Source organism: Telopea speciosissima, chromosome 6 (assembly GCF_018873765.1).
Source record: "Telopea speciosissima isolate NSW1024214 ecotype Mountain lineage chromosome 6, Tspe_v1, whole genome shotgun sequence".
NCBI lineage: Eukaryota > Viridiplantae > Streptophyta > Magnoliopsida > Proteales > Proteaceae > Telopea > Telopea speciosissima.
In genome coordinates, this window is record NC_057921.1 from 47,767,773 (window position 1) to 47,789,080 (window position 21,308).

Genomic DNA, 21,308 nt, shown 5'->3' on the forward strand with positions numbered 1-21,308 from the left:
CATGTGAACAGTATCGTGAACATTGTTTGGTCTTTTATTCTTCATATTTCGATCTAAATCAATCAAAGGACACAGGAAAACCGTCCCCAGTACGATCTTAGATCGTGTGTGTTTGTCACAAAAAGAAAAGAAAACCATACGGAAAATCTGTACGGTTTTCTTGGCCCCAAACATTTTCTCAGCATTTGGAATGTAGTGAGCAGATGGACGATTCTGCACTTTAATTTTAAACCTCACATCAGGAATAAATTTTTTTTTTCTATTGCCACCACAATACAAATCTTGTCTTTGTGGCGAGAAAATTTCACTTCCTGGTGAGAAAACTTCAGATCTGTGGGGTTGGAAGGCTGTTGAAGACAGCTCTTCAGCGAGCGCATCTTCGAGGGCCGCAAGGTCCCCTAATCAGCTCCCCACTTGGGGTGGGGACAATGGATGGAGACCCGATGAAATGAGGGAAAATGAAGATAGACAGTAGGGGAGGAAAAGAGAATCAGAGACGTAGAGAGTGTGGAAAGAAATAGAGAGAGAGAGAGAGCAGAAGGGAAAGGAGAGAACAGAGGGAAGAGAAAAGGAGAACAGCGCGGGAGGGAGAGAATGGTGGGAAAATAGAGAGGGGAGCAGACACAGAGAGAGACAACAGTCTAGTTTGGTGAGGTGACCAGCATAGGAGAAGCAAGGGGGATCAAAGTGGATATCGCCCTTGCCTGCATCTGTCGTTCCTCCACCACTTGCCCCCATGAGCAGCACCCTGCCACCAACTGCTTGACGTTGTTGTTGCGCACCTCCCTTGTGCCTCTAAGCAATAGGAGCATCGGATTTCTGAATTTTCCCTCTCCCTCTTTCTGTCTTCCTATTTGATCGTAATTGATGTTGGACCAGAGCATCTTGAAGGTTTGACAAACAAAGACATAGGATAATTGCCATGAACGTGAAGAGAAAATCTTCCCTGCCATGAAAGTGGACTACACTCATGACTCCCCCGTGCTTTTGATTTGGCAAATCTTCCTTTCTTCAGCCACCAACTAAAGCACTCTACTTCCAACGCACTTGATGACGTTAATGCTCCTTCCTTCCTCTAACTTGTGACTTGTGCCTCAAGTCCAACGCATAGGATGGAGTGGAATGGACCGCAACCACCACCAACAAGGCCAGGACTTGGTAGAGAGAGAGGGAAATCTGGGTTTGCAAGATCACCCATTGAACTGTTTTGTCGCCATTTCTCAGAGCTGAGCATGGTTGCTACTGCACAGAATCAAGAGAAGGATTTTGTCGCCATTTCTTCTATGTCACCTGTTCCAACCACCATCGCTAGAGGTGTAAGTTTGGCCTCGTCAGCCTGAGCCCGCCCTAAGCTGATACAGAGCCTGGGCTGGATTTTTCAACCCTAAGGGCGGGTGAGGGTTGAAATTTTCAGGCCCTGGGTCAGGGTCGGGCTGGGCCAGGGTCAAGGCCTTGGGCTGGGCTTGGCCCTATGTTAAGTTATGTTTTACCATTTACAACTTTTGTTTAGAGTGTAATTGTCTATAGAATGGAAGTTTGACAAAAGTATTTAACATTTTAAGTTTGTGGGTTAAACTGTAAGATAACATCTCACTAAAGGCTTTTATTTCTATAGAACTGTGACGTAAAGCTGTATGTGTTCAAGATGCGATGCCAAGCATGTGTCTCTTTTTTTTTAATGCGTAGAATCAGGGTCAATCAGGGCCCGATCAAGGTCAATCAGGGCCGAGCCCAGTAGGGTTGGCCCTAGGCTGAGACATCTCAGCCCGACCTCAGGGCCGGGTTGGGTTTGGGCTGAGCTAAAAGGACTCAAGGTTGGGCTTGAATTATAAAAACCCGGCCCAACCCGGCCATATTTAACCCTTAACCGTCACAACTGCAACAATGGAAGCTCCTCCGTCCTTGTCTCAATAGAAGCTCCTTCGCTTGGGCGGAGAAGACGTTGCAGGAGGGAGCCTATGACATGGGTGGTCACAACTCGGGGTGGATCAGATGGATTGAGTCCACTAGATGCAGACCGGAGCATGGAATAAAACCCACAATGGTCTACGTAGTTTACCCAGTGGAGTAGCCCCCAAATGTCCTGCATAAGTGAGACTGGGATATGTCCAGTCCCTTTCTTTATTCAGTTTTACTTTCCATTATGGTGTCAGTTTCGTATATAGTTTAAAAAAATACTCCAACTTAGCTCACGCAAGGAAAAAATTTTCTTTTTATTTTTTTAATTTGGTTGGTTATTTCCTTGTCAGATTAAATTACTTCAGAAGATAAATTATAAATACAGTTGTAAGGGTATACTACAGCCCACAATTTGAAAATGGAATAAATTAAGGTTTAGTTTTATTTTGAAGTCGAGGTAGGTGCCACTCCTCTCTCTCTCTCACTCTCTCATCTTTCTTTTAAAGTACTATTTATGCTACTGTTCACAGTCCTGGAACAGCCCCTTATCTTCTCTTCCTTCTTCTCTCTCTTAATCCCATCACTTGCAAATCCTTATCTCCGATCTGCAGCACCCTTGCTTGCAACATTAATATGACCAGAGAGACCCATTTATAAGATGTTGCAACTTTTTTGTCTACACCTGTTATGCTATCATTCTCATTTCTTCTAACTCCTTCAATGTTCCCAAATCCTATCAATAGATCAAGCATCTTTCGTTCTGTGATTTGCTCCTGTGTTTTAAGTGAAATATTACCTATATACATTGAAAGAGAGTTGGACACCATTGTTAATCCACACTGACAGATCAGCCAAGTATTTATTTTCTGATTTGTAGCTATTCATAACATCACACTCAGTGTCAATAGACATAATTAGGAGTATCATTATATTAGTGTCAAACAAGAAAACATTGAAACCCACCAACTGAAAAACTGATGGAAAGGAAAGATAGAAATAAGAGAAAGAAAATATCACCACAATCAAACATGAGAGGATTAGTTTTAAGAACATCAATATGCTAGAAATTTTCCAGGCACCCAAGCAAGAGAAATACAAAATCTTGAACATGAGTTAAAGTCTTACATTGGACATGGCCAATCATTCGGACCGAAAAGTCCAGTAGTAGCACCAACACTGCCAGCAGAGCGACCACGGCCCCCAGAGTCATTTCCACCACGGCCTCTACCTCGACCACCAGCACCAGCACCACTGCCAGAGGAACCAGCAGGTCGAGCACTTCCACAACGGTTACACACACCACGAAATGCAAAGTTTACATTGGAACAACTGCTAGCATAAAGCAGAGCGAGAGAATTCATTGTCACACTCTTAGCAACATAATATGCAGAAAAACACTGGAAACATACAAAGTACAAGAAAGAGCTGCTCACCAATGTCACATCACAGACCTTGTATTCGGACACAACCAGTCTCCGTCTTGTTGCCATGCTTTCCCTGAAACATCACCCCGACCTCTACCTCTTCCTCCACTCTCATTCGAATCCATAGCATCTTCCTCCTGTACAGCATAGTCACCACTTGGATCTCCCCCATTATTCCCTGAGTTATATGTGTGATCATCTTTGGTCTTTGACTCTGCTATAAAAACTCCAATTGTACTACCATGGAACTCCTTGTTGTTGAACCACTCAACAGCAGCCACTGCTGCATGTGGATCCTCATATGTAACTGTTGCATCTCCTTTTGGCTCATTTGTAACTTTGTCTCGATAAAACCATATCTTTGGTCGACCAGTTCTTTTGTCTTTCTAATGGAGCACGAAGTTTAAAGTGAAGAAAACATAAAAATCTGTTTAGCTTCCAATCAAGATGTTCTCCATTAAAAAAAATTGTAGCAACATAACCAAGAAAGTGGATTTAATTGATACCTGTGAGGACTCCCTACCTTTAGCAGCCCTATGGTGCCAAAAAACTCAGCCAGCATATTTTCATCAGTTCCATTAGGCAAGTTACAAACATAGACAGAACCATTTGATGGAACACCTCTTCCTGAATAGCTTGCCATGTCAAATGCTATGGTCCAACCACATGAAATCTCAGCAAATACAACCAGCACCGATTTCTGAGCAAAGAGAAACTATTTCAATCATCATGTCCAGAGGTAAGTGTATTGCTGCACATACTCTTTTAATGATTTAGACCATGAGGAAGAACCATGCTACTAGAAAATCAGTCACATGCAAATATCTCCCATCATCTAACTTAAAAATGCTTTATAAACAGGTAAACAACTAAGGTTACTACAAATAATAACAAATCAAGTACCAATAGTGAACAAGGTACATAAGAAAACAGCTTAAAATAAAATGCCACCCATGGCTACTCAATAAACCCAAAAGGTAGAAATATCTACCTGCCAGGAAACTCTTAAAATTACCACTAATTGAATACGTTGCATACGGCTAAGTGTAAAGTATTCTCAATTGACGCCTACTTAATCAAAGCAATAGATGAAGAACGTTATTTTTAATTTTTTAATTTTTGGGGTGGGGGGTGAGAAAAGTGCTTATTCCCGCAATTATTTGTATCAGATTACAAAGCTCTATTTCAATCAATCCCAATCACCTTTGTTCCAACAAATCACATTATCTTCAAGCTATTTAAGTTAATGGACCAAAGCTTAGCCAAAGTTTATCAAATTATAAGTTTCCAATAGCAAAACCAAACAGGAAGAAATCAGGGTTTCTGCTTCTAAATCACAAGAACCCTAGATTTTAAAATCAACTGAGAAACTTTAGGTTAAAGGCGACTCCAGCCACTACATTACATATATAGTCAATCTGATTTCTTCTGGGTTTTAGCATCTAATTGTAGCATAAAATCTCCCGAAGATGGAAGAAAAGACTACTACGAAAAGGAATATATATATATATAAGAAAATAAATCACGTCACAAAGGGGAAACGAAGAATGAACCCACCAGAATACGAATTTTACAGAAAACAGAGACAGAATGAGAAATAATGCCATGAGATCGAAGAGAACCTGAGAATCTTTGGAAAGAACGATGAGAAGAGAGCTGAAGAGTTTGAAATCTGGAGCAGGGTCACTGCGCGTTATGTATAAAGAAAACCTGACTCATGGGATCCAAATTTGTTATGACATCTGATCGTATTTGTGCAGTGTGTCCGGGCTTGAACAGGGTTGGGCCCCTCGTTTGGGCTATGGTTGGGAAAGCCAAGCGCGAATTCGGGCGGAGCTGGGTTAGGGCTAAGAGTTTGGGTGAATCCGGCCCAACAAGTATATGTATAATAATGTATGTTCATAAAAATACAGTATATCTTTTTTGGGCTGATGTTCTCTGTGCCGCAGCGCAGCCTGCGCCCAGACACATGGGTCTGCCATTCAAGGGGGCCAGGGTGGTCATTTCGCCTAAACCCATGTCTGGGCGCAATCTACGCCAGCATTCTCCCATCTTTTTTTTGGGTAGGAATAAAAATATAGTATATCATACTTTATTTTTTTTTTGGATTAAGAGCTTGTATAATAGGGGGGGGTTTAGGGGATGGGGATAAGCCCCAAGGTGGTTTGAACTCATGACCTCTTATTTGAGGAGTTGGTCTTTTGCCAACTGAGCTGACCCCTTGGGGTTATATCACTACTTATATCATACCTTATTATATAAACAAAAGGTCACGGTTGCGCACAAGGCCATTGGATGGGAACAACAACCCCGTCGTAATGACTAAAAACCCTCCGCCTACACAAATGCACATGAGGCCATTGGATGAGAACAAGAACCCCCGTAATGACTAAATACTCATCCCCCTATTTACACAGCGTCAATGCCCCATCCCCTACCATGCGCGAATCCTTTACAAGAGGTGTCAAATTTGTTTTAACCTTATATTTTGTTGGGAAAGAGAACTTTGTCCGGGAGTGTGGCCTATGCTAGCACTCCTATGAGTCTATCTCTCTACTCCCCATATGAAAAGATACTTCTTGCCTCCTTGTTTTGAGGAGAGATATAGACACATGGGAGTGCTGGCGTAGGCCACACTCCCGAACAGAAAACCGCTTCCCCATTTTTTTTATACCCATCTCCACCATATAATCTCTTAAATAAGGGGTTGCATAATATTTTTTGCTTTACCCTTCCTATCCCCCCAAATTTGCACGATCTGAGTTTGCAACTCCCTCTTCTTCAATTTTCCTATGATTTCATCCCCATCTAATCTCATATGTCATCGACTGTAAAAGAGATTGATAACCATGGTTTAAGGAATTGGAACCGAATTGGCTGGATTGGTTGATTTGAATTAGTATCGACTAAGGCCATTATTGATTCTTAGTCGATCTTGTATCGGGTGTGGATCAGACGGACCAAGGGTAAAAAACTAAAAATGAAAATCCAATTTTTAAGAAAAAAATAGGGTTAAATTTGTCTAATCCAGACTGATACCAACCAATCCAGACCAGTATCAACCGAGACCAATATTGTTTCTGATACTGATTCCTATATCCCTGCAGAAAATTGCTTTCTTATGTATGGCAACCATTGCACTTTCTAATTGTGACTCTCACTCAGACACACACTCTCTCTGTATTCTCCGGCATTCATGATGTGATTCAATTGATAAAGGGATTGGGTAGGGGAGGGGCTCATTTAGGTTTCGTAGGATTTGTAGGTTTCAGATTTCAAGTTCAAGGTAATGATTTATGGTTTTCCCTGTTTGTTTGTTTGAGGTTTAACTGAAACTCCAACTCATAGTTTTGATTTTCCTGTGATTTCCACGGTTTTAAGGTTTGCGGTTTATTAGGCTTTGTTTAGTTGCAAGGAAAATTAAAGGGAGGGAAAGTGAAAATTTTTAAACATAAGAATAAAACTTTGATAATCATTATCCAGCATGATTATATAAATAAAAAGGAAACTTCGGTAATCATTATTCAACATGATTGTATAAATTATTGAATTTTATTACTATATTTAGTAATGATACTTTTTATTTTACTTTTCAAATCCAAGGGATATAGATGTAAAGTAAAATGGTTTTTTATAAACAAATATGGAATAATTTGGAGTTACTAGTACAATCATATAAGGTAATGCTTACAAAACTTTATTTTTTTAGGTTAGAATATTAGGTTTTCTTACCTATCACTATGCCTAATGAAATATAAACACTTCATTATTTGCCATATGACCTTACATTGATTAGCCCATGTGATAGATGGTCAGACAAAGATCTCATTGGTACAATTTCAGCTTAAAATGAGTAGATGAAGTGGCTAAAACTGCAAAAGGTTCATTTTGTATTTTATAATCATCTTCGTTTGATGGCAATTTGGTAATTTTACAAAAACTTTGAATCAGAGATTGAGCAACTTTCCTTGATTACTTTGGACTAAAATTATGTTGGGTCATATATCACATGGAATTACTCGTGTATTATTAAGTGGCAAAGAGTAGAGCGTTAAATCCCCAGTTGAAGTAGCCTGGGTCACACCAACAATGTTGCTTAGGTTTGATGATTAGATCAAATCTGCAACAATTGTTTAATGAGATGACTACAGAAACTGAATCACACTCTTCTACTGTTAAGAGGAAGATGGTGAGAACACTGGGAAGATTTATGCTTTAACATCAAGGGGAAAGGGACTTTACCTGCTTCCAACCGGGTAACCTCCTCCAATTCTCACTTCTCTGTTCTTAATTTTGTTTTAGTTTTCTTTGCAGTTTTTTTTGCCAACCTCTTGTGAACTTCTTAATCTCAATCAATGTGCTCTTCTTCGTGAAGATAGTTTTGCATCTCGGATATATACCATCTTTCTTTTGGTTGTTGTGAGTTTATAACTGTGTTTCTCGAAAATTGCTTCTGTCTCTCTTTTTTTGGGGAAGGTTTTCATACATGGCTGTGTAAGCCGTGTATGTGAGAGGGTCTCTCACAAAGAAATGGAAAAGTCATAAATCCCTACCCATTAATTAATGACTTGAAACTCTCACTCTCTCACATTTTGGGATAAAAATGTCAAATTAAGACAAGATAAACGGGAGTACATTATCGTCTAAATGCAGCCTAATCCTCTCTGATCTAGCCATGAGCAACTGAAATATAAGAATGAGATTGTTTAATAAAAGTTATAGAACCATAACTGTTTATAATAGATTTAATATCTAGTAAAAAGGTAAAAAGTTCCCTTGGCCATCGGTCCATATATGTCTTTCTTTAATATCAACTAAGACTTGATTGTAGTCCAAATGGTAATGGTAGTGATCCCTAATTCTCATGCCTTTTGCAATCTTTTGAGAACTCTTCTTGCCTCTGACTCTTGCGCAGACCCTGAGTATCCAAAGTTTAGTATGGCACTGACAAAAACCTTACCCAAAGAAACTACTAAGGCCCAGCCAACTTCATCGTTGTTCGCCATGTAGTTGCCATCACAAATAACTACACAAGATGGAGAAAGGAAAATCCCATAGTATGTGTTTAGGGATAATGCACTATCATAAGAGACAGGGGTTTGCATAGAATTAGAAGGAATCAAGCAAATATTAGAAATCCACCTAGAAATGTTTTTCAAGATATGGAATGGGCAAAAGAAGAAGCAACTAATTGCTCAGTCCTTCATCCCAAAACACCTGTTGCCCAAATCCTCTTGGAAAAAGAATATGATAAGAAGAGATGTCAATCAGTTTCAACTTTCAACCACATTTTTACAAAAAGGATAGTTGCATTCAGAATTCTATTCCATTTGATTTCTATTTCATTGAAATAAGGTGAAAAAAGTCAAACCAAACTATTTCCAAAATAGAAATAACCCCATGAAATAGATATAGAAATGTAAGTTAGACCTAATCAGAACCATAATTTTTAAACATGATGAACCCCGATACACACGGACCAATCAAAGGACGCCACGCGTCCCAGCCCAAGGAGATAGGCCACGCCAAAACCAGACGAGAGCCAAGCATGGACACGAACCACCCGGGGCGCGAACCGGATCGAACGAGCATCAACAGGCGCCGATTGAAAGGGCGTCATTGGGCGTGGATCGAATCAAAGCCCCCGGGCGCGAATAGCCACAGGCGCCAATCGAACGGGCGTCAATTGGGCTTGAACCCCCTCGGGCGCGGATCAAACAGGCGTCAATGGGTGTGAACCCCCTCAGGCGTGGACTACGGATAATCACGGCCAAACGAAGACTCTAGACTCTAGATTCTAGACCACCGCCTGTACAGTCCCAGATATACACAAACACCTGACATCCTATCTACAACACATCAACATCTATCTATCGGAGACCTCAACCCTATCGGGACACCATCTCCCATAGAGGAACAACCACTCATGAAAAAACCCTGCTACCCAGGGACTCTATCCACTACGAAGATTACTCACCATCACCTCGGACTCTCCACACCGCCATACTCTGCTATAAAAAGGAAGGTATTCTACTCCATCGATCATCTGAATTCTATCATTCATCTGTTTGCTTAGAGAGATCTAACTTAATCATCGGAGAGTCCTAGGCCGGAACCACACTGGTTCTCCTTTGTCACTCTGGTCCTTTTGCAGGTTACGACACTCGAGGGACCCCTGTACGATTTCTTGACGCAACAAAACATCTTAAACCCAACTCACTTTCTATGGTTAAGTCCATTGAGCAGTAGACCTACGACCTTAAAGAGTTCTTCATATTGAATATGATGATTGTCTTGACTCTTGACCAAGCTCAATCTTAACCTGTGAAGAATACCGAAGATTACGGGGAAGAACCCAAGGAAATGGCTACTTTTACATTATCATTTTATTAAAGCCTATTTTAACCATGCCTATGTAGGGAACACTCAAGAGTCATAGCTACACTAATTGTACCAAGGCTTGCAAGCAACACGACACATATAGAATTACAGATGTATAGACAAATTCTCCAGAGGTGATAGACTGGCTTATGCAAGGGATAGACAAATTCTCCTGGATTTGCTACTGCATCAAAGAGCTCTTGAGAAATAGGCTATGAGATAGGGTTTTGTTTCCTTTAAAAAAAAAAAACTTCAACAGATACAACAAGATGAGATACATTGTTATAGCATTTAGGGCAGAGACATATCCTACCCTCCCGGGGGAGTTGACATCAACAACCTAAGAGATTCCAACAATCAATGAGGGAAATTTGACTTCATCAAGACATCAAACTGAGACTTTTTAAGGCACATAGCCGCAGCTACATGAACCTCTTCTATTTTATAGATATTCAAATGGGGTAATTACTTTTTGGGAAAGAGAATACTACCTAGGTGGATGCGGTGCACTGCCCCTGTGCCCATAAACAGGGGCGCACGAAATGACCGCTGCGGGCTCGGGAAATTCCACCTTTCCATGGGGGTGTGGTGGTCATTTTGCCCACCCCTGTGTCTAGGCGCAAGGGAAGTGTGCCACACACCCAGGTAGCGTTCTTTCTCCCTTTAATTTTTTTTTTTTCAATAAACTCAGTTTGCTTAGTTGTTGCATAAATGGCATCGACAATCTGGCTATTTGGGTTCCAACTTAGAGGGTTATCAACACCACATTGTCAACCCAAAAGAGGACAGACATCTTCATTCCTCAACCCTCCCTATGAACCGCAACCATATAATCCCATTTAGAATGAGTTCCCTAATTTTAGGATTCCCTTTCAAGAATGGGAGTGTCCATACCAGTACTAGAGGTCCGTAAACTTGAATTATTCAAGTATTTCTTGTGAATCAGATTAAACATAGTAATTTCAAGAGAAAATATAATTCTCCATCCACCACCCAAAAGTTAGTTCTCCATTACATCAAATAGAGGACGTTATAATCATGCTACATATACAATTCTTTAACCAATCAATGAGAAGAAATAATTTTACTTTTAAAACATTGGAAGTTTGGTATTAGCATGAATTCAAAGAACATTACAATTTAGGTCGAATATTAACCCAGTGAATCATAATTCTACAGATCATCTCCGATGACCAAAATAAAGAAGCTAAGATTGGAAGCACAAGAAGTTTTAACTTTGGGTTTGGTGTTTCCTAATTTCTTTCAGCTTCCACTGACATTCAAGTTCCAGTAAGAGAGCTCCTGTATGGTTAATAATATTGAAAACATCACATGCTTCTACCTGATTCTAACATATATCAGGCAGCTATGGTTTCATTGATAGAACCTGCAAAGGAGAAAAAACACCAAGATTCCAAGCTTCCCGATCTTGCATCCATCAACTATTGTACAAAATCAACTGAATTGCTCAAAAGATAAACCCACCTCTAGAAAAGTCCCATGAGATATAATGATTAACTAGTAGCCACCTCTTTTCCCCCATCCAAACCGAGAGCTATCTCAAGTTTCTTCCATGCATTTAGAAAATTAGGTGGAAACTTCTTCTTCACTGTTCTGATCACTCCCTTTGCTTCCTTCACTTTTGAAGTCTTCACCAGCCCTTCAACCAAATACCTCATTGTCCCAAAGTCCGGAATCTTATCTTTAGTTACACTCTCCTTGTAAACCTCAAAGGCCCTGTCAAAATCCCCATTTCTACATAGATGATACATGAAAGTCCTAAAAGTTGCAGCATTAGGAACACAACAATTTTCCTCAAGGCCATCGTATACCTTCTTAGCTTCCTCAATCAAGCCATGCTTACAGTAACAAGTCAAAAGATAATTGTAGCTGATGGTATCAGGTTTCAACCCACCAGAGCTCATCTCTTCAATCAGCGCCAATACATCCTCCGGTTTCGCATGGTGAGCCTGCATTATCTTCACATTATAAGCACAAACATCTGGAGAACCCTTTTCAACCATTTCCTTCCAGATTTTCTCAGCTTCATCGATCTTACCATTCTTATACAGAGAATCCAAGATTGTAGTATAAGTAATCGCAGTAACCTCTATGTCTTTCTCTTCCATTTCTTTCAAAACTGGAAAAGCCGATTCTGGAGTACCCACCTCACACAAAGACTTGATAAAGATACCATAAGAAATCTTATCAGGAGAAACACCATATTTTTGAGGAATTTCATCGAACAGATTGGGTACCTGATCAAATTTCTTGCACTGGTTAAAAGCAGACAATAGAGCATTGAAGGATATAGCAGATCTCTTTGTACCGAGCTCATCCATCTGATCAAAAGTCTTCAGGGCGTGATCAGTCATTCCTGCAAGGCCATAAGATCGAATTAAGGTGGCAAGGAAAGGTTCTTGGGTAATCTTGGGATCTTTCTTGTGGGTTTCAATCAAAGCTTCGATGTCGCTAAAGCGACGAGATTTGGCGAGGCGCTTGACGGTGAGGTCTTGAGCGTAGCGAGATGAGACAGGGGATCTGTAGTGGTCGGAAACAGAAGAGTAGATGGCTAGGGCTTTGTCTGGATCATGCTCTGATCGGAGTCTGGCTTTTGCTGCAGAGATGGAGATTACAGAGGAGGAAGTGGAGAATCGACGGGCATGACGTATGCAGGCAAGGGAAGACATCTTCTCGACAGCGTTTTCAGTTTGGTGTATGAGTTCTTGTAAGGGTTTATCGTGCAGAGAAATGTAGTTTGTTAGGGTTTTAGTAAACCACAATCATGGGCTCACTGCTAAGTCTGAGGGCCAAAAATGTGGTCGGATTCGAGACGAACCTAAAAAGGATCCAACGGACCAAAAATCCAAATTGGGCCGTTATTCCTGCCAACAAACTACCGTTTCTCTGAACCGATAAACCTTTACATCGCAACCCGCCTCCTTCGCCTTCTCACTTGGACCAGTGAAATGATCACCTCGCTCCTCTCCTTTATTAGGGTTTTAAAATCAGGATCGATGACGGAAGTGGTCGGATTAGGGTGAGGATCTTTGTTGCCGCCTATTCGTGTGGTCGGCGTGCAACCTCACACAGGCAGGGCATGAACCCCACCCGAGTAAGGTGCTCAGGTTGGGTAGGTGATCATTTTGCCCCTGCCTATGTGAGGCTGCACAACGACTGCATGGCCAATTAGTTTTTTGGTTTGGTTCAAGATACAACATGTGAAAACCAAAATGAGTACGACTATATGTTTCCAAACAAAAACTGAACCGTGTTCGTTTGGTTTGATTTGATTTTTATTCGAATTCAGTTTCGGGTTTGACCTTGGTTTGTATTCTGTTTGACCCTCATGTAGGTTTTTTTGTTTTTTTTTTTTGATAAAATTGACCCTCATGTAGGTGTTTGGCCAAACTTTTTACATTTTTAAAAATAAAAAAACTCCTTATTTTTAGAGTCATAATCCATTAAACATTTTGCAACCATTCAAAATAACATGATTTATTTGATTTGAAAATGAATAATTTGGATTGGTTTAACGGTTTCAATCATGAAACCAAAACCAAACAGATGAAAGATTTGAATTTGAAACAAAACCGGACCAATTTAACTCGATTCAGTTCAATTCAGTTTTAAGCTGTTGGTTTGGTTTCGATTTCGGTTTTCAGTTGACCCCCTTATCTTTGAATTGGCCTGGCCCAGAAGAGTAGAAATCGGGGGAATCTTAAGACGAATATTTTAGAACGACAAAAATTAGAATCAATCCCAAAATCAATTCCTTATCCGATTCCCAGATTTTAAAAGCCCTGCCCTTGATACACCTACACCCACATGGGCCACACAATTTGGCAGCAAAACCCTTTCTCTTAATTTTATAAAGTATGGCTCTAAGAAGGAGAGCCAAAGTTTTTCCTTCATCCTGTTAAATGAATCCCACCATTGGGATGCCATAATGACTAGTTATCATACATGAGTGCTCCATCTATTTGTCCATTAGCCTAGGGGTGTTAATTCCAGGTCCGAAGGAGCTCGGTTAAAGCCCGGCCCGATGTGTGGTCCTAGCCCATCGGGCGCCTAACTGAATTGACCGATTGCAGGTCTTTCCCTGATTCTCCATTATATGCACTACACTTTTACAAGCATCCACCTCCTATCTCATAGGAGATGAATGTGAACCACCTCCATAATGAACTCATGTATTTATCCTTTTCGCATCTATAAGAATCCATAAATGAGAATCTATAGGTCACAGAATCTATTATGACCTATAGAACATCTCACGCTAACCATTAAGAGAGTACTAAACGTAATATTACAATACATCACATCAATTGAACATCTCACGCTAACCACAACTTGTAAACAATTACATGACACCCTTTGAAAATCAAACGATACTCCAACTCATCCCATCTTTTTTAAAAATACTCACCCGTTACTCTAGAGGGGGGCAAACGAGCATTTTCCAAACAAAGAGGGTGAGTTAAGTATTGTTCGATTTTCAGGGAGTGTCATGTAATTTTCCAAATTATAAATTATAAATTAGTTAATGTGATAATGGCATAAATATCTCAAATCAATTTAACAATATGTTATTCAAACATCAAGTTGACTTGAGATGGGGAGGGGGATAGAATTAGCTCCACGCAATTAATTAATTAATGTGATAATTAAAGATAATGCGTCTCCATCATACTTCCGACTAGGCATCACAAATGATACAACAACCCTAAATTTAATTAAAATTTATATCTTCGTTAAATAAACCATTAGAAACAAACCCACCAATAGATTGCCTGAAGGAAGTACAAAGTTTCAAAGAGAGTGAGAGATATCACATTGCATCACATATAATCACAAATTATATTTTAATTAATTTTCCCATAATTATATCGAATAAACAAAGATTAAAGTGTATTCCTTCAAGCCTACAAAATTTGAGAACTAACTCTTAACTCATCATAACCTTTTATAACTATTAGAAAATAAAGAGTAGGGTTTTTGTGAAAATACAATAAATATAAGGTTCTCATTATGTACATGAGATAAGAACCAGTTTATGTGGGTAAAAAACATTAGACCTACAAGCTCTCCCAGCTTAAAATCCTTTTATAATGTTATGTGGGCTTAAGATTGCAAGTCTCACTTGCTGGCTCAAGTTGGAAAGGCAAAATTGGTCTACTGAAGGCAAAATGGGCCCAAGGTAAAGCCCAATATAGAATAAAAACCCTATATTCCTTTGTACAGCAAGTGCAATACCTCCAAAGGAATACAACAGTTGAACTTGAGATGTGCATGCAGAGGACACAACTATTCCATAAACAAGGATTGTACAAGAAAAATAGCAGCGAACAATCTCTCTACACTCTCTATGATTCAAAACCCTATCTCCCAATCATTGGAGGAAGAGAAGATAGAAGATGTATAGAGAGAGAGAGAGAGAGAGAGAGAGAGAGAGAGAGAGAGAGAGAGAGAGAGAGAGAGAATCCAAATTATAATTTTTTTTTATCTTCCTGTAGTTGCTATTTTATAATAATTGAGACTTAGTTTTCTTATAGCATTCTACAAGTGAAGTGGTAGGATCTTATTGGGTGATCCTACCAAGGTTGTTTTATACGAGTCTAATTCAACTTGAGTAACTAATATTATTTACTTAAGAAAACACTCCTATCAAAGTAAATGAAACTATTTACTTATTAATGTAGCTTAGGATGGATAAAACTTAAAACCAAGGATCAAGAACTCGAGTTTCGACTTGGCTGAAACCGAGTTCTGGTCGAAACCAACCGAAACTAGATCGAAACCTGGTACTTTCTCTCATACATGGGGAAACCATGGTTGGAAGGGTTTTTGTTGAAACTACCGAGTTGGAAGGGTTTCTGTCCAAACCAATTTGAGATATGCCTTTCTCAGTCGAGATGAGGTATTATATAGGCCTGGTTCAAGGTGGTTCAACCATGTTTTGACCCAAACATGGTCGAAATTGTCGAAACCATCGATACATGGTCAAAACCATGCACTTTTAAAAATCCACCTCCGACTCGTCTCGAAAACCTGCAAAACCGAGATATCTCGGTGGTTTCGACATGTTGCAACCGAGTTCTTGATCCATGCTTAAAACCCCTTAAGTGATAAATAGTTACATTAAGTCTCTTCACTTAACAATATCGCATAACAGGTTTACGGAGGACATGGATGAAATCACCATAAAAACCCTAATATGTTGGAATAGCTTATTTAAAGAATCCTGACCATAGATTGGGAATAAAACTTTATTAAACAAAAAAAATATAATTATTAAATATAATAATATTTAAATGCATTTGTGAACAATTTACAAAAAACTACCTTTGAGCCCAAGATTTTGTCTAATCATAGTTAGATAATTTTCTTAAAATATTCAGCATATTTGGAAAGTAGATTCCATATTGAACAACTCTTCCATTCACCGATTAATATTGTCAATCAAATACATTGATAACGACTTAACTTTTAGCATACCAAAACATACAAAGTCCAGCTGAAATAGTAAAGACCTCTCATGTAGGGGTGTTAATAGGTTTCAGGTTGAGAATGAGTGAATCCAAAAACAAACCAATAACGGAAAAGTTTGGTTTTGATTTCGGTCTAGTTTGGTTTTGGTTTATTTCGGTTTTCTATTATAGGGTTGTTATCAGTTTCATATCGGGTTCTATCCAATTGGGTTTCCTTTACCATATATATATGGGGAAAAATATGTTTTTTTTTTTCTTTTTGGGTTTTTGGGTTGGTGTCGGTTTCTTATTATGGCTTTTCATATTGGTTTCGATCTAATTTTTCATGTTTGGCATGGTTTTCAATCAATTTTGTACGATCCAATTTTCAGACAGTTCCATAATACCCCAAACCAAAGCCATCCCAATAAGGATTCAGGTCAGTTCAATTTGAGTTCTTTTCAGTCAGTTTTTATAATTTTGATTGGTTCATTTTAATTTGGCACCTCTCTCATGTATGGGACCAAAACGACTATTGAAGAAAATTTCGTTGCTTAAACCATTGACGGGAAGTTCATGTAGTTCGATATATGAATATGAATATTTATATTTTAGAATCATATTTTGAAAATATTCAATATGACAACCATATAAACAAAATGCTCAATTCTATCCCTAGTTGCCAGCACATATAAAATAATAACATAAATTAATTTAATTTAAATGTTTAAATTAGATTTAATGGACACAAATCCAACACCATGCTAATCAAATGGCATCTTATGCTCTTGCCTCCAATAACATAGCTACCTCCTAACACCAAAAACAAATATTGCTTAGCTTGATATTCTTTGAGTTAAATTCTGGAGAGTGGAATCACTATCAGAACCAAATAATAATAAATATTTACAGGAATCTGAAATACAATTTAAACTAAATTTTACAGTTGCAAGGGAAATTACAGGAAGAGCAGGTAAGTGAAATTTTCAAATCTGAAAAAGAAACTAAATTTTTATAATCATCATCCAACATGATCGAATACACTTCTAATTTTTCTTACCATATTTAGTAATGATACTTATTAGATGTAATTGTTATTTTACTTTTAAAATCCAAGGGATTTGAATGCAAAGTAAAATAAAATTTAACAATCAAATATAGAATGATTTGAAATAGAATATTGATTACAAAACTTTCTTTTTTAGGTTTGAAATTTCACTCCCTTTTCTTTAATTTCCATTGCAACCAGAACGGGTCACAACAAAACATTTTAATTCTAAATGTCCTACCAAGTCCTGAAAGTGTTGGAAGGCTATTTTGCAGCAATCATCATACCCAAGGGTTTAATTTGCAAAGAGCCAGTTACTAGCGAATCCATCATATGGATAGATCCTTGGGTTCCATTTCTTCCATTTTTTCTCCACCCTTGGGTCGGAACCTCCAAATAGTCATAGAAAAGTAAGTTATAATCTTAGTTGAAGGGGACACAACAAAACGGAATGATATACTGATTACGAGACATTTTTACTCTTTACACTGCAAAGGAAACTTTAGAAGTAACTTTACCGAAGATGAGGGAGACGATTCTTGCATTTGTCCATTAGCAAAAAAATGGGCAACTTTCAGTTGAGATGGTTGCCAATTATTTGATCAAGAAAATCTCCTTGAAATACTCCAATAATTAGCTCATCTCATAATGTTACAATACAAAATAAAATATGGAGTTACATTAAAGTTAGGACCGAGTTTCCCTCCACCCACAGTAAATGAGATCCCATTCACCGAGGGACGGGAGAGGGCAGGAATGGGTATCAGGAGGGTATTTTGGAACTTAAAACCTTAGCAGAGGTTTGTCAACCCTAGAATGGTGGGTAGACTGTCTTCTATGGGTGGAGAAAAACTTTGTCCTTAAAATTAAGCTAAAACTCTTCCAACTCAAGTAGTTCTCGTGATGGGATGCTAGCAACAAAACCTTTACTTTTAACATCAACGAACCCTATAATGGATGTGTTTTGCTTTTAAAAGATAAGTATCAATCACTTGTTCATGCATTTCAATATCACTCAACATATCTGGGTTTTCTCACTACTCAGGTTGAGAATGGAGCAACTCAACAAGTCCTCATTTCTATAATTTCTTGATGATAATTAAGAAATTATCATCCTAGATAAGGTTTTTACCCAAATAAAATAAAATAAATATAACTGGATTGATAAACCTCCTCTTCGTGTTACAACATCAGAAGGTAAAAGAATACTGTACTCTTTAGAGGGGGGAAGGTCAATGTCCCAAATCATATTGTCAACACTCAATTGACTAGCCAACAAAAACACTACGATTGTACTACCTTACTGTATTATCACCACAGGATTCATACCTTCAGTTAGATCATGCACTTATCTTTTGTGATGTGGGTTTTGATTACTCAATCGATCCTGAAGCAATTTGAGAATCCATGACAGAATCCAGGTCCACAAAGATGAGGGAAAATAATTATCTTTTCTGATGATCAGGTGATCCTGAAACTTGTCAGCAGGGAGGATTTGGATGACTATCCTTGGCAGTTGATGGATATTGTGTTATACTGTTTAATTTCTATCTTTCTATCTTATATGCTTATTTTAAAAGAGAATATAATAGGGGTAGCTCACACTATAGCTAGACAGATCAGAGAGCTAAACAGAGTAAGCTTCTTGGACAACCACCCCTGACTTCTTATCTGGAGGTATGGCTAAGTAGGCCACTGTAAGAAGTTTTCCAGCTTCGTAGTGTGGGTTCTTAGCAGGTATATTGTATGTTTGTCTGCTTCAGTCTATGTTATGTAATTGAAACTCTCACTTAGAATTAACATCTGTAACTTACCAGAATAATAACAATAAATAGTAATAATATTAGTGATAGTAACAATAATACTAATAGTAATAGTAGATGATGTTTTTTTCTGGTTTGGTACAGTTTTTAATAAATAGGTGAAGAGGAGAAATCTAATTAAGTAGCAATGCAAATAATTTTCAGCATAAGGCAACTTCCACCTTTGCTAGTTAGCCAACTATTATTGCAGTAACATTAATAATCAAGAATCCATTGTTCCAATTTGTCTCAATGTTCTTGGATTAAGGTATGAGTTCACTGCCTGAGTAGGAAACTGCCCATTTGGGCCATGGATGACAACTTGGGTAAATGCAAATCTCCATGTGTACCCTTCTAACTGCCTGAAAGCAAGGAATCAACCATATTGAGTTTCAAACTACCTGTAAGGCTGTTTCAAATCCTTGAAATTTAGATCACCAAGAACCCACTTCATGATTCCGGTTTTGTTAGATATGTCCACAGTTCACCAGAGAACTTATTTTTATGAGATTCATATATTCTCCTACCTGTCTCCACAGTCAAATTCACATTCTAGATGAATTTGAGAGTTTCCACTTCATAAGATACAAGTTTCAATTTTCCAATAATCATCCTCATATTCCAACTATAAATCACCGTTAATTTATACAAGGATTTAAAGTTCTAAACACAGGTTACAGAAGTTTGAAATCTCTAAGACAGAAAATGCAAACAGGATACAAGAAATCTGAACAAACCATAAACTCACATTACCTCAGAAAGTCAGAAAGATGATACAAGCGATGCAAATGAAATTCAAACAGTTTGAATCTACTGATTACTGAATTTCCAATACTCCCATGTTTTTTAGCTACCCTATAATGGATGAGTAGCTTCAATATTCATACAAGAATGCATAGTAGTTCTACTAGTCTTCTTCACAATCTCCTTTGCCTCGTTCTACTTCAGAGATATTAACTAAAACCATTAACAGGAACATCCATCAATATGAAAGATGCAATCCATTCCCCCTTGACACACTCAGTACACTTCATCATTGCTAATTACCCTGCTACAATGGCAGGGAAGCTTCAACTTTCGTCCATGAATCGATGGCCCCACCTCTAAGCCTCTTCTTCATCCTATTTACAATCCATTTTGCGTTATTTACCATTGATAAACTAACCAAACCATTGACCAGACCCACCATTGTCACAAAAGGAGGAATCCATTTCCTCCTTATACTCTCCTTACAAATCTTCAGTGCCTCTTCAAACTGCCCCTCTCCAACCAAATGGTGAATGAGAGAACGGAAAGTATCAGAATTCGGCAACACAGACTCACTCTTAGACATACTCTCCATCACCTTCTTTGCCGAATCAAAATCCCCTACCTTGCAAAACCCATCAATAACAGTATTATAGCTAGTCAAATTGGGAACAATACCGTTCGAAATCATCTCATCCAGCAACTCATTAGCTCTAACACACTCATTTGTTCTACAGAGCCTTGACATTCTATAATTATAAGTAGTTAAGTTAGGTCCCAATCCTTTCTCAAAGATTTCTTTCAAAACTTGATCAAAATTAAGTTCATCTTCATTTTTAAGATAACTGCCTAACACGATATTATAAGAAGCAATATCAGGTTTTACCCCTTTTTCTTCTTCCATCTTATGGAGCAAAGAACGAGCTGATTCAACCGATTTCTGCTTGCAGAAGGCTTTCAAAACAATATTGTAGGGCTTAACACCTGGAGAAACACCAATTTTCGTTGGAATCTCGGCAAAGCTTTCATGAACACGATCAAACTGACGGTTATCCAAGAAGACACTGAGAAGAGCACAGAGAGATTTTTCGGTTCGATTGAAACCCGTCTCACCCATATCATGGAAAGTACGGACAGCTTGATCAACCATGCCGGAGTCGGAGTATAACATCATGATTCGGATCCAGAAACCCTCGGATTTCTTCCACTCCGGAGATTTCTGAAATTCAAGGATGCTTTCGATGAGATCGGAACGGTCGAAATCGGCTAGCCTCTCAACGGAGAGATTGAAGACGTGTCTGTCTCTGCGGAAACGAGAGAAACTAGAGCAGTTTTGGAAGATCTCGGCGATTCTCTCCGGATTTGACTCGTGTCGGATGGCAGACTTCGCCGCCCGAAATGTCCAGGTTGAGGGATTCTCTGCTGCAGACGAAGAGACGGTACAGAGGAGCCTTCGAGCGATATGGATTCCAGGGTTTCTGTGAAATGCCGCCATTGATGAATGACCGAGAGTTAACGGGGAAAAAAATAGGGTTTC

At 38.7% G+C, this 21,308-nt stretch overlaps 3 protein-coding genes across 4 annotated transcripts in view; all 3 read right to left on the reverse strand.

The window, feature by feature from the left end:
• Positions 1-4,991, reverse strand: part of LOC122664600 (transcription initiation factor TFIID subunit 15-like) — a 35,405-nt gene extending 30,414 nt beyond the window's left edge. For both annotated transcript variants that reach the window (XM_043860490.1, XM_043860489.1), the window contains exons 1-4: positions 4,881-4,991; positions 3,847-4,023; positions 3,351-3,709; positions 3,025-3,228 (exon numbers count right to left, since the gene is read on the reverse strand). In XM_043860490.1, the coding sequence (XP_043716425.1) occupies positions 3,025-3,228; positions 3,351-3,709; positions 3,847-3,966 (683 nt within the window). In that variant the 5' untranslated portion in view covers positions 3,967-4,023; positions 4,881-4,991. The remainder of the gene's footprint in view (positions 1-3,024; positions 3,229-3,350; positions 3,710-3,846; positions 4,024-4,880) is intronic.
• Positions 4,992-10,760: 5,769 nt separating this feature from the next.
• LOC122664601 (pentatricopeptide repeat-containing protein At4g36680, mitochondrial-like) lies at positions 10,761-12,457 on the reverse strand. The gene has a single exon (XM_043860491.1). It carries the CDS (start codon positions 12,392-12,394, stop codon positions 11,219-11,221), a length of 1,176 nt encoding a protein of 391 aa, XP_043716426.1. The 5' UTR covers positions 12,395-12,457; the 3' UTR covers positions 10,761-11,218.
• A 7,353-nt stretch (positions 12,458-19,810) lies between these two features.
• Positions 19,811-21,308, reverse strand: LOC122666306 (pentatricopeptide repeat-containing protein At1g61870, mitochondrial-like). The gene has a single exon (XM_043862499.1). It carries the CDS (start codon positions 21,264-21,266, stop codon positions 20,076-20,078), a length of 1,191 nt encoding a protein of 396 aa, XP_043718434.1. The 5' UTR covers positions 21,267-21,308; the 3' UTR covers positions 19,811-20,075.

Coding starts and splice junctions, on each gene's coding strand:
- LOC122666306 (XM_043862499.1), bottom strand. CDS start 21,266: ATGGCGGCATTTCACAGAAACCCTGGAATCCATATCGCTCGAAGGCTC.
- LOC122664601 (XM_043860491.1), bottom strand. CDS start 12,394: ATGTCTTCCCTTGCCTGCATACGTCATGCCCGTCGATTCTCCACTTCC.